At 42.0% G+C, this 14,409-nt stretch overlaps 1 protein-coding gene across 1 annotated transcript in view; it reads right to left on the bottom strand.

Moving 5' to 3' along the window:
* Positions 1 to 1,378: 1,378 nt before the first annotated feature.
* Positions 1,379 to 14,409, bottom strand: part of LOC106094746 (serine/threonine-protein kinase ATR) — a 28,027-nt gene continuing 14,996 nt past the window's right edge. Inside the window, exons 4-6 of the mRNA XM_059370836.1 lie at positions 3,832 to 8,010; positions 1,725 to 2,450; positions 1,379 to 1,658 (exon numbers count right to left, since the gene is read on the bottom strand). Coding sequence (XP_059226819.1) covers positions 1,533 to 1,658; positions 1,725 to 2,450; positions 3,832 to 8,010 — 5,031 coding nt within the window. The 3' untranslated portion in view covers positions 1,379 to 1,532. The remainder of the gene's footprint in view (positions 1,659 to 1,724; positions 2,451 to 3,831; positions 8,011 to 14,409) is intronic.

The following is a 14,409-nucleotide window of genomic DNA, read 5'->3' as shown; positions in this document are numbered from 1 at the left end:
AAGGGACACAGGGAATGATCACTAGTGGACGAAAGTGGAACGCGAACAAGCTCGATAACTTGAAACACCGAAAACTCGATCGGCAAACCCAGCGGTCAGAGCATGCAATAGACTTCTGTCGACAGTGGAACGAGTAATAGGACATATACAGAGCGAATGCAAAAAATCCATCCCAAGACTCAAATGGCGAAGGGAGATAAATATGGGCCTAGACACTGCAGACGTTGGCTGTAGGGTCATATCATCCTACCGGACAGTGGCGGAGCCCGCAGCCCTTGTTATAGCCGGAATGGCAGTACAAGAGCAGACTATCGAGAGGTGGCAATAAAGGAAGGATGCGAATGCCAATCGTGCCAGGTGGACGCGACGATTAATACCCCATGTATGGATGTGAAGAGATAGGAAGCATGGCTACGTCAACTTTTACGTCACACAGATGCTGACACGCCATGGTTACTTCCGGAAACACCTTCAAAGAATGGGACAATAGTCCAGAGGATGCTGGAAAACAAGAAGAACTGGGAAACGCTGATGAGATACACCGCACAAGCACCGCGCAGGAAGTAGGCCTGGTCGCAGCGACATTGAGTACGATTGAGGAGGTCTAGACGAAGATACAACGAACATGATATGGATAATTACCAGATATGGGGCACTCCTCGAACTAATGCGAAAGCCATGCCGAGGGGAAATTAATCCCCAGGGGTGACTCAAGGTGGGTTTTTAGCTGGTTGCGTTGATAAAGAAGTCCGGCTTAAAACGAAAAACATACTTGTCACATGTGTAAAGCCCTTTCCTATTCTGACCCGCAAAAAAAAATATATATACAGAGTTCCTTTAATTCAGACTGTGCCGCTGGCAGAAGCGTCACGCACTCGATCTCAAGTGTCATCCCAGGTATCCGATCGGATATCCTCTTCCCAATATTATCTAAAATAGTAATCACGAAACAATTTCGCTAAAAGCGAACATTGTACCAGCCTTTACTTTGGACATTTAAATGCTGTGAGGTCCTATTTTGGAGCAGATACCTTTAAGTGGAATTATAATATAACTTAAAATGCTTGTACTTCCTTCTGGGCGACTATAAGTAACAGGGGTATATATGGTTATTTTTTTCTACATAATTTTTGCAGAGGATTTTGAAAAATATGCAGTGTAACTTAAAATTCTTATATCTTCTCAATAGGTTAATTACCGTTCGGTTTATTCCTTCAGTTATAGTTACAACATAAAATTTCAGTACTTACCATTGAACCTTTGTTGCATGGATCCAGAGTGTTCACACGGTATGCAGTCTTCTATAAAAGGCAAAATAATGTCTTACATGGCCTTACCCTTTTTACGTATTTCCCTTGGAAAAATTAAATATAACAAATTTAGCTGTATTCACGTATCTTAAAGTATTTACCCTAAGAATTTCTTTCTGTCGTTTGTGTTATTTTTCCACAGAGTTTTGCTTTAATATAATAAAACGAACAGAAACAAAAACACTGGTATTGGTACAAAAAAAAAACTGTTTAACTTTAACACTAAATATAGGAACCCCAGCCTATATACATTGAAGCCAAGTTATCTAGATCAGTGGCCTCGGTTATTAGAAAATTAACATGCCCTTCTGTTGATAAAGGTATACTAAAACCTTGAGTTCTTTTAACCTGGGAAAAAAGGAAATTAGAAAAAAAAAAATAATTGGAAATTATGTTTTAGTTAACACAACTTACATATCCCTGTAAACGTTCTTCTATGCGTTTCACATCAGTTATAGCCTTGGGATCTGTGACCTCCAAGCCACTATTGGTTTTCTTGGTTTTCAAACGATCTATGAAGCCTATGTCATAGACAAATGGCCTTAAAACCGACATTAAGGTCTTCGATTCTCCTTTCAGCAATCGTAAGGTAATTTCACAACATCTCCTAAATAGACCCTCTACACCCAAGGGACCCATGGCAAAGGTCATGTTGTGTGTTAAACGGAATGGCACCACCTCGGGAAATGCAAACGATTCGCCTTGATTGAAAAGACAATTGAAGTCCACATGTACTGCATCTCCATTCGTTTCATCGAAAAGTATATTCTCGCCATGACGATCACCCAAGCCCAAAATATAACCCACCATAGACATAACCGCGGTGGTTTTAACATATGAGCTGCGGGCCTGATACCAACTGTGAGGCGAATGAAATCTTTGGCGAAACCATTCATGGAATACTGGAGGATTTTTGCACAGCAGCTCTTGAAATACAGCACGTTTCTTTTCGATGGAATCGGTTTTGGGTAAGGCATATTGGCGTATATTACGATCATGTACACCGAAACCTTTCATGCGATAAATGCTTGTGCAAATGCCACGAAAAGAATTCAGATTGGGAAGCCATTCAACCAGACCACATTCCTCGTTGAAGGGTATGGCAGCATAGGTGCGTATGCGTAAATGACGATGGCGGGCCTTAAAAGAAAGAAAGAGAGAAAATATACATCAATGGGGATATTTTGAAGAAATTCTATATATTTTTGTATTTAAAAAATATGTTCTTAAAAATTTAATAACATAGGAAAATTGTTTTTCGAAGAATAGGAAAAACGTGTTCCACAACATTAAAAAAAAAAACTTACTTTAAGCAAACAAAATCTATACAGTGGGACCTCGATCATCCGGCAACCTCCATTATCCGAGAAAGACAAGATATTTTTGAATTTTTTTCATTCCTTCGAATATCCGTAATTACCTCCATTATCCGGGAGTATGAACACGATTAACCACTATATTTGAATAACCAAACAAAATGCAAATAGTTTGCCCAAAAAGTAATTGCGGATTTTTTAAAAGTAAATGCATTTTTAACTTTTTGGGCAACCCAATAAATCGAACATGGGAATTCCCTCGTTCGCATTTTTTTTGTGTGCAGAAGGTGACTGTTTGTGGGTATGAAAATATAAAAGCCTTGGAAAACGCCGAAGAACCAAAAGTGGACTCAGAAATTTAAGAATAGTCGTCGAGAACAATTTAAGGAAACTTCAGTAACAGGCTCATTGATAACGGAAAGGGCTAAAGCATTCCACGCAAAGTTGAAGATAAGTTCCAAATGTGAATCAAAAGCCTGCGCAAACACACGAAGAGACACTCTTCGTTTAAAATACAACATTGTATGCGACAATTGAGAACCGAATGAAACAGATAACAGGACAACAAGTTTTTTCCATGAGAAAACAAACATATGCAAACGATTTGTGTGATCAGTTCATCTTTTGAAAATGACAGGGAGAGGCTTTCATATGACTCAGTGTACAGGGAATAATTTCTCATATCTAACGGCCAATGACTGCCGGACCGCTAGGGTGCTCGACCGGAGGAGCACGAAGGAGTTACTGGCGTTCGATAAGAGGTCGCTGAGCACCTAACAGGGGCCACAACCGCACACTGTGCCATAGACCACATGGCGGCGCACATGGGAATACCGCATGACTTCTGCAGGAGACTATCGAGCACTTGCTCTGTTCATGTGCGAATCTGCAGAGATGCAGGAGCGTGCCATAAGATCCGGCGATCACGCCCGCTCTGGTTCCCCATCCCTCCTGTTTCTATTATTCCTGTATAACCTCTGGATATGGTCCGAGGTCTTACATTTACTTTCTTTTCTCTTTCGAGGATATCATAATGGGTCCAACTGGCCTCCGAGTGAACTTACTTGTGGTAAACGACCCATTCAACCTAACCAACCTACCTTAGTATTGTATTTTAGTCCGTTTTTTTTTTCAATTGTGATGGGAAAAAATGTTCTTTATCCAAAAAAAGTTATTCGTTCTTTCTTCCCATTACATTCACTTACCTGTGGATCCTGATGCAAATACCTCTTCACCAAACCATTGAACTCCATCAAACGGAAATCCTTGCGCAAATCATCCTTGGGCTTGACCATAACGTTATAGGCCTTGCCGTCGCTACACTCAATGGTGATTTTCTTGGGTTTAGCCGCTGACCTTAACACCATCACCTCTTCGCTTATGCCACATATATAGACTCCGGGCGGAAAGGGATAACTAGGCAGCCAGGAATTTGCTGTAGTCTCTGTTGAGGCAGATCTTGCATTCAAAGGCTCTGTGGCCGACGTAGAACCAATGGGACAAGAGGCCTGCATGTATTTCTCAAAAGGCAACATTATATCTGAAAAATTGGGATCAGCAAATAGCTGAGGCAATTGCCTAACCAAAGCGCTCAATTGATAGGTTCTATCGAAGGGAATATCCTTATTGGTCAATTCAATAAGACGTTCTGCCAAGATATTGAAATCTTTGAGCAGCTTCTGAAAAGCGGGTGTGTTAAGGCGGGCATCGGTGAATATTAGACGTGATCTCTTGATGCGATTACTGTGGCAGGACTTGAATATGGGCAGCAACATCCATAGAGATTGATGGGGAAAGTGTTCGATAAGCTTGATGACAATGTTGCAGATGTTTTTGAAGACATCTGGCGAAGGATGACATATGCGGCTCAGCAGTTGCGAAAAGGCGGTGTAGAAAATGGAAGTAGGCAACATGGTAACACAATTATTGATCATATCATTCATTTTCTTGGCCAAACTTTGGAATAAACTCATTTTGGCCGGATGCAAGTGACCACTAGAAGTCGATTGGTGTTGATTTTCCACGGCAGCAGTAGAAGCCAATTGGGAGGTGAAATCCAACCATATGCTGAGTATGCGTGGCAGCGACTGATAGACATTAGAGTGCCCATATTTTAAAGACTTGGCATAGTACAGCATAATGTCTATGAGCAGACTACAACCATTTTCACTTTCCTTTTGTTCCTGGCTATAGGATTCATAGATCTTCTCCATGTACTGGGCATAATGCAGCAGACACTTTTCGGAAGTGCGATTGGCTGCCACTGCCTCCTTGAAATATTTCAAATTCAGCTCAGAGCAAATGTTCATGGACTCGGCATTGAAGGTGGCCTGCAAAAACTTGGCCTCTGCATAGATGACACGCTTAGAGGGTTCCATGCGGCGTATTTCCCCATTACAGGTGGCCTCCAGGGCATTGATGTTATCCTGCAGCAGCTTAAAGCAGTTGGTCTGGTCGCCTTTTTGCCATAAAAGTTTGGCCTTCTCCAGAAAGAGGGTGGCCGGCTTATAGGGCTCCACCCTCATTATGGATATTTCGGCCTGTTGCAGGCAACCCGATTCACGATTCATTTGTATGCTGCGCAGCCATAGCTTGACAATTTGATCATTAATGCTGCTATTGATGGGATTCAAAATCTCCAAGTTGCATGAGCTGTAGCTGGGATTATGTTGCAATATGCGTTGGGTCTCCAGCAGTAAATTGCGCCTGAAACATATAACTGGCTCTAGAACTCTGGCAGTAGGCTCCAAAATCACCAAGCGAGCATCCCAATTGTTAAAGAAAGTCTGCAGCTCTTGCATGCATCTGTCGTTGATGCTGTCTGATCCACCGCCCTCTCCCGTGGCTGCCTTTTGCAAATGAACATGCAATTGATTGATTAGCAGTTTATTCTTTTCCACTTCGTTGAGTAAGTGCAGCCTAGTGGCCTCATCATAGGAATGTGTATAGGAATTGCCTGTAACCCCCGAACAGGAACGCATGCTGGCCACTATGTGGGAGCGTATAGCATCCAATTGTTCCCCGAACGCTTGGCAAGCCTCCTCTGCTTGGACTGGTGGTGGCTGGCGGAATAGCAAAAAGGACTCCGCGCACTGTATATTCCAATTGCTGGTCTTGCTTCTCACCGCAGTGTCCTCCAACAACTCCTGCAGCTCATCGTATCTGCCCAAACGCCATAAAAGCTCAGTCTTGCACTCCTTGAAATAGTCATCGTTATATTGATCAGCCAATTTCTCCCACAGGCCATCGGTGATTAGTAAAGCCGTTTCAGCTGTATCCATGCGCAGATAACTTTGAATGATGCCACTAACATGTTCCTGATTTAGTTGAGCCTCACCCTTCAGCAGCAATTGCTGGTAGCAATTAATGGTCTCCTGGGGACGATCCACCAGACGGTTGACCAAAATCTCCTCCTCCAGTGACAAGTCGGTTTCCTTAACAAATACCGCCCCCTCCACAGAATCTGAATCCATCAACTTGCCATGTATCTCAATGAGATAGGACAACTGTTCCTGCAATCTGGAGGCTGGCTTTTCCTCTATATATTCCTCCAGATACAACAAAGCTCTGGCATACTCTCCAGAGTTATAGTTTGCCCTGGAAATCAAGGACTTGTTGAATTTATTGACGAATTTGGTAATGGCCTTGTATTTGTCATCCTCTTGGCGTGCCTTGCCTCTCACCATATTTTGCTTTTGCCATTCCTTGATCCAGCGCTGCAGAAAATCGATTTGCTCCGAACATAATTTGGCACATGTCTGGGTCACCGTCTCCAAAGCCTCAAATTGTTGCTCCGAGGCAATGCCCCCTGTCTTGTGCTGCTCTCCTCCCTGGGAGTTTTGCACCTTATCCGCCGAATATTTGGAGGACTTGAATTCCTTAAAGCCTCCCACATCTACTCGACCCTGTAGAGCAGCATCACGATTGCAAAAATTGAATACCGCCATAAATTCTTCGTAGATTTCCTCTTGTTTGGCCTCCTCGCATTCCTGTAATACATGCAGCAAAATGTAAGGAAAGAATATGGATAGCATTTTGCTGTCCCTCTTCATGCTGGGCTTGTAGGAATTCAACAGACGCTTCGTTTCATCGGTTTGCACCAGTTCTATAAGGCGACAGGACCAGGCAAAGGACCACTCCTCATAGGAGCGACACAAGCTGCTATTGAATAAAGGATGTTCCGAGATTTTCTTGTCACGACGCGAACCCGTATAGCATGAGGTCAGCAATGGCTCCATAATCTGTTGCATTCTCAGTGGTAAGGCATCCCAGACATTCAGCTTCTTGCTCTCCTTGGGAGATATGCCAAACACGGACAAAGTCTCCTGTATGGCCAAAGAGAAATTATCCACATATTTGGAGTCCTTTTGAAATTGATAAGAGCGACACAATTCCGTTAAGGCCATTATGGCAAAATCATCGGTGTGCATGCTCAGCGAGATCTCGGTAGAGTCCATAAAGGAAAAATTTGCCGACATATAACTGGGATCGATGGCACCCAACTCACCCAAACATTTTGCCGAAGCCAGATGTATAAGGCGATCCTCATGGCGACAGCCCTTGATCACCTCATCCACTATGCGCTCTATCAAGGGATTCAAGGGAATGGTATCCAATATCATGTGATTAATCTCCATGCGGTATTGGGCAATGAAAATGCCCAAATAATTCAGGCCATACACCCGCACTTGACTATTTTCATTGCATATCTGATTGTATAGAAAATTCAATTTCTCTGCTATGTCATCTGGCTCCGATTTTAACAGCTGCATTTGTCTGGCCACCATCTGTTTAATAGCTGGCTTCACCTTGGGCCTATCTTTTAGGAAATACAAATCCGAGATGTGCGATCCCAATAGACTGCCACTTTTCAATATAAGAAATTCATAGATTTCATTGATCTCCTCAGGGTTGCTATCTATCAAAGGTTGCAGTGAGGCCACTATGCGACTCAACGACGCTCCCAATTCTCCTATATTGACGGTATGCAGAAAAATATTCCAAATCTTCAGGCAAATATTTTGCAAATTACGATCATCCAGTGTGAGCACAAAACTCAACATGGCTATGATTTTGAAACGAAATTGGGTGACATTGTTGGGGCCAATCAAACGCATAATTTGGCCCAAACTATAGAGGGTTTCTTCTTTCAGGGGCTTCTCGAAATATGGCTCGGACAGGCAAGTTTGAAAATAGGTTATGACACCCAAAAAACGATCAGCTATAAAGTTGCAAAATTCATGTGTAGGACTTTTGAAGGATTTCGAAGTGCTGGCAACTGTGGCAGCTCCTGCAGCCACTTCATTGGGTAGCAGACAAGTGAAGGCCTGCATAACAAAGGTGGGACTTCTATTGAAATAGACCAAGAACTCCGAAACGGTTTGCTAGAACAAAAGAAAAACAGAATATGCTATTAAAAAATCTATCAAATAAAAAAGTTCAACAAAATTTTTATGGACAAAACTATTGGGTTGCCCAAAAAGTAATTGCGGATTTTTCATATAGTCGGCGTTGACAAATTTTTTCAATGGCTTGTGACTCTGTAATTGCAATCTTTCTTCTGTCAGTCAGTCAGCTGTTACTTTTAGCTTGCCTTAGAAAAAAAGTGTAAAAAAACGTATATTTGATTAAAGTTCATTCTAAGTTTTATTAAAAATGCATTTACTTTCTTTTAAAAAATCCGCAATTACTTTTTGGGCAACCCAATACAATTTTATTAAGAACTAGCTGACTTTATATGGAACAAAAGTTTCCTTGCAATATTTATTTTCGACAATTAAAGATCTTTTAGTGAAATGCCATGCTATGAAAATAGTATTGGGTTGCCCAAAAAGTAATTGCGGATTTTTTTTAAAGCAAGTAAATGCATTTTTAATAAAACCTAGAATGAACTTTAATCAAATATACTTTTTTTACACTTTTTTCTAAAGCAAGCTAAAAGTAACAGCTGATAACTGACAGAAGAAAGAATGCAAATACAGAGTCACAAGCCGTTGAAAAAATTAGTCAACGCCGACTATATGAAAAATCCGCAATTACTTTTTGGGCAACCCAATATATCGCTTGACTAACAGTTTAACAATAAAAGTGCCTTTATCTGAATCCCATATTACCTTTACGAATTTAAGTTTGGATGTAAGGTGTACTCCATTTACTTCATTTCAGCCCGATATTCTCATGATGTCTGATTTAGTGGTGTTTTCGGGGGAGAGGTGATCCCCCAGATACTTGGCCCTGAAAATATATCAGCTTCGTGCTCTTCTCTCAAAATACCATTTATTTAAGCCCCATATTGCCATTGGCTTAAGTGGCCCAAAACGGGTTATCAAATTCGTTTTCTACTCCCAAATACCTTTCTTTGAGCCCCGCATTGCGATGGTCACTAAAAAATTGCTGTTTGTGGGGTATTTTGGGAAAGGGGTTGACCCCCAGAAAATTGGTCCCGAAAATGGGTATCAACTCTTGCTCTACCCTCCAATACCTTTTATTTAAGCTCCACATTGACATGGTCGATAAATATGCCCGATTTAGGGGTGTTTTGGGAATTGGAGTGGTCCTCCCCAACAATAAGCCCGGAAAATATATCAGCAACGTACTCTATTCTCATATATCTATATATCATTTATTTGAACCCCATATTGCCATTGCCCTCAAAATTGGATATCAAATTCGTTTTCTAATCTCATTTAAACTCCTTATTGCAAAAGTCAGCAAATATGTCCGGTTTGGGGTATTGGCCCTAAAAACTATGAATATTTTGTTGCACTCTCTTTAAGACCCAAATTGTCTTGGTGAGCAAATACTTTCTATTTGGGGGTTGCTATGGTGGTGGGACGTCCCCTAGACAGTTGGTCCCTAATGTTGACATCAGATACGTGGTCTACTCCCAAATTTGAGTCCCATATTTTCATAGTCGGCAAACATGACCGGCTTGGGGGGTGTTTTGGGGGGGGCGGCCACTCACTGAGTTGGCCTTGAAAATATATATCGGATTCGTGTTCCACTTTAAAAACCCTCTTATTTGAGACTCATATTGCAATAGTCAGAAAATACTTACTATTTGGGTGGTGTTGTGGGGGTGGGGTGGCCCCATAGACACTTTTCCCGAATATTGATATCAAATTCGTGCTTTACTCCCAAAGACCTTTCATTTGAGCCCCATATTGCTATGGTTGTAAATTTGTCCCCTTGGGGAGATCTTTTTGGTGAGAGGCGGCCCCCCAAACACGTAGTCCCATATTTGGATATCAGATTCGTATTCTACGTTCAAATACCTTTTATTTAAGCCCCATATTAACATGGTCAGTAAATAAGTCCTGTTTGGGGGGGTGTTTTGGGAAAGGGGTGGACCCCCAGAAATGTGATCCCACATTTGGATATCAGATTCATTTGAGTCCCATATTGCCATGATCGGTAAATATGTCCGATTTAGGGGTGTTTTGGGGCTTCAGGTTGTCCCCCTAGCACTTGGTCCGGCAATTGGATATCAGATACGTTTTCTTATCCTAGGGTGGGCAGCCCCCTTAGGTGCCCCCTCCGAAATTTGGATACCAAATTTTTATTTTTAGGGTACTAAATGAGAGCACACAAAATTTCGCTTAAATCGCACCACCCACCTCCGAGATGTGGCGTTTATGAAAATTAGGATAAGGGGGAGGGTCCGCCCCCCCTTCAGATATCAAAAAATGTAGTACCCTATTTGCAGCATCTGTGAAAATTTCAAGAAAATCGGTTCATTCGGTTACAAAATCAAAAATATTCAGCATTTTAATTTTCATGCATAAAAATTTTCAGAACAAAATCTGAATTTTTTACAAAAAAATTGCATTTTTATAAAAACATTTTTCAAAATTTGATTTAGGTTAGGTTAAGTGGCAGTCTGCCATCAGACTCACTCACACGTTATCGTCTATTGTGATACCACAGGTACCGAAGAACCTTCTAGTCCCTACCGTTGAACCATCCGGATGGCTCTAAAAAGCCCAATAACTTGGGAATGTTTATGTCCGCTGGATCAGACAGGTTCTCAAAGAAAGGAATAAGTCTCCTCCCCATCGCATACCAGATACTCTCGAGCGTACTGTGTGAAAGATTAAAACCTAAAGTCAATGAGATAATTGGGCCCTATCAATGCGGCTTTAGACCTGGTAAATCCACCCTAGACCAGATATTCACACTGCACCAGATCCTGGAAAAGACCCGAGAAGGATAACTTAACACCTACCATGTCTTTGTTGACTACAAAGCCGCCTTCGATACTCCTTTACGTTCAAAGGTATTTCCAGCCATGTGTGAGTTTGGTATCCCTGCAAAATTAATAAGACTCTGCAGGATGACACTTGCTGATGCGCGTTCCTCATCTCTCCGAGCCATTTAATACCAAACGAGGTTTCAGACAAGGAGACAGCCTATCGTGTGATCTCTTTCATATCCTGCTGGAGAAGATTATACGAGATGCAGAAGTGAATAGATATGGCACACTAATCACAAGAGAGCACATGCTACTTGCCTATGCCGACGATATCGATATCATAGGTCGGTCACCGGAAGTAGTCACTGCAGCCTTTAAAAAGAATGGAAAGAGAGTCAGTGAAAATGGATCTGGCAGTAAATGGAGATAAGACGAAATGGATGGTCTCCACTCCCAAAAAGCCTTGTACAACCGAGCAGATAAAGAAAATGGAGATGGTTGGGAAACACAACTTTAAGACAGTCAGTAACTTTTCCTACCTCGGCACCGCCGTAACCGAACGAATGACACCAGTTTTGAGATTAAGCGAAGAATAATACAGGCAAACAGATGCTACTTTGGACTAAGTAAGCAGTTTAGAAACAAGGCCATCTCTCGACAGACGAAGACTATACTTTACAAGACACTGATGCTACCCGTGCAGTTATATGGTTCTAAGGCATGGGTACTTGTAAAAGCAGATGAGGCAGTGCTTGGGGTATTTGAGAGAAAGATTCTTCGTAAAATATATGGACCAGTTGTTAGGCGACGTATGAACCACGAGCTGTATGAGCTGTATGACGACGAAAGCATAGTTACACGCATCAAAATACAACGGCTGCGTTGGCAAGGTCATGTTGTCAAAATGAATGAAGAAGCTCCAGCAAAGAAGTCTTTTGAAGGCAAACACGGTGGTACACGCAAACCGGGAAGACCAAAAGCCCGATGGAACGGTCAAGTTGTGGGAGACACCTCGAAACTTGGTGTCAGAGATTTTAGAATGAGCGCAGAAAATCGAGGCGCTTGAAACGCTATTCTACGTTCGGCTAGGGGAACAAATATTCTATCATAGCCAATTAAAGTAAAGTAAGGTTGTATCTCGGCTTTGATTATTGGAGCGCTGAAAAGTAGGCACCGATTTAGGGTCTTAATGGTTGCATTCCCGATTGCAACTTCATGCATTTGGTTACAAGTGCATTTTGGAACATGCATTTGGTTTAAGAGGGATGTTGTATCCCTTTGACAGGAGAAAGAAGTGAAGGAGACAGTAGATGCAAGTGGCTCTTTGAGTAGGTTTTGAGAACTATGTGCTATACAGATCTTGTATATAAAAAAAATCCGCTAGGCCTCTCGACCATAGGATGGGGGGGTTATACTAATTTCGTCATTCTGTTTGTAACTACTCGAAATATTCGTCTGAGACCCCATAAAGTATATATATTCTTGATCGTTGCGATATTTTATGTCGATCTAGCCATGTCCGTCCGTCTGTCTGTCGAAAGCACGCTAACTTCCGAAGGAGTAAAGCTAGCCGCTTGAAATTTTGCACAAATACTTCTTATTAGTGTAGGTCGGTTGGTATTGTAAATGGGCCATATCGGTCCATGTTTTGATATAGCTGCCATATAAACCGACCTTGGGTGTTGACTTCTTGAGCCTCTACAGTGCGCAATTCTTATCCGATTCGAATGAAATTTTGCACGACATGTTTTGTTACGATATTCAACAACTGTGCCAAGTATGGTTCAAATCGGTTTATAACCTGATATAGCTGCCATATAAATCGATCTTGGGTCTTGACTTCTTGACCCTCTATAGAGCGTAATTCTTATCCGATTCGAATAAAATTTTGCACGACGTGTTTTGTTATGATATCCAATAACTGTGGCAAGTATTGTCCTAATCGGTCCATAACCTGATATAGCTGCCATATATACCGATCTTGGGTCTTGACTTCTTGAGCCTCTAGAGGGCGCAATTCTCAACCGATTGGAATGAAATTTTACACATAGTGTTTTAGTATCACTTCTAACAACTGTGTTAAGTATGGTTTAAATCGGTCCATAACCTGATATAGCTGCCATATAAACCGATCTTGGGTCTTGACTTCTTGACCCTCTATAGAGCGTAATTCTTATCCGATTCGAATAAAATTTTGCACCACGTGTTTTGTTATGATATCCAATAACTGTGGCAAGTATTGTCCTAATCGGTCCATAACCTGATATAGCTGCCATATATACCGATATTGGATCTTGACTTCTTGAGCCTCTAGAGGGCGCAATTCTCATACGATTTGGCACAAATTTTGTACAACGGCTCCTCCCATGGCCTTCAACATACGTGTACAATATGGTCAGAATCGATCTAAAGCTTGATTTAGCTCCCATATAAACCGATCTCCCGATTTCGCTTCTTGAGCCCCGAATCGGACTATAACTTGATGTAGCTGCTCCTCCGTCCTTATTCATTATACTTTGTTTGCCTAAAAACAGATACCGCGCAAAGAACTGGACAGATGCGAACATGGTGGAGGGTATATAAGATTCGGCCCGGCCGAACTTTGCACGCTCTTACTTGTTTTTTTTTTTGTGATTGTGTTCTCTTATGAAATTATTGTTTGGCGTGTGTCTCGCAATTTTATTCCCTAGTAAGTTGTCGGTTGTTGGCTATAAAATCACCTATGTGTAAATTCTTTAAAAGAGAGGCTTTGGATAAAGGATTTCTAAAATACTCCAAGATTACTGATGGTGTCCCTTTCTTGCGTGGGTTTACCGGGTGTCTGTGTGACTATCCATTTTGCATGGCCGACGTTTTAAAATTTTTGGATTTTGCAAGTGATTTGTTTGTTTGTTGTTGTTGTAGCAGTTTATTGTATTCTATCTTTCGACAGCTTGATTTTGTTGAGTGTCAAGACCCAGGAACTCTGCGACTAAAATGGGGTGCGTCCACAGGGATCTGGGTCTGAGTCGAGTGGGTCTGGCTGGCTGTTAAACAGGTGACGTGTATCGTGCGGTCCCTGGTTACAATCGGGACATATTGTACATCTTGCACGTCGGCATCAATCCTTGCTCTGTAGGAGTTGAGGTGGCTGCATCTGCCGGAACATAATTGAGCCAGAACTACTCTGGTTTGCTGGGGGACGTCAATTTCTTCAGATGCAATGGGAGGCGGTCGTTCTCCAAGAACTACATTCACCCGTTAGCCATTTACCGCATCTGCTACCATGTCTGCGTGAATGCTGCTTGATATGCCGCTTGCCCAACGGAGGCTACAGCCCGTCGTAGTTCGGAGGGCGGCATTCTGACAGATCTGAATATTATTCCACTGCGTGTCACAAAGTTGACGAGACCACACTGACTGGCCAATTGCTTTGTAAGTGGTCAACAAGGTTTCTTAGTCTACACCCCAAGTGCTGCCAGCAAGTGACTTGAGGACCTTGTTTCTACCTTTGCCGTTATCGCAAATTGCTGTGGCATGTGGGAAGAATGTGGGATTTTTTTTATATTAAAAACCAAAAGAGAAAACCAGAACCACGTAATTATTGTAATTC

This window comes from Stomoxys calcitrans, chromosome 1, assembly GCF_963082655.1.
Source record: "Stomoxys calcitrans chromosome 1, idStoCalc2.1, whole genome shotgun sequence".
Classification (NCBI taxonomy): Eukaryota; Metazoa; Arthropoda; class Insecta; order Diptera; family Muscidae; genus Stomoxys; species Stomoxys calcitrans.
The sequence above is the reverse complement of the archived record's forward strand: the minus strand, read 5'-3'. Positions and strand labels throughout refer to the sequence as shown.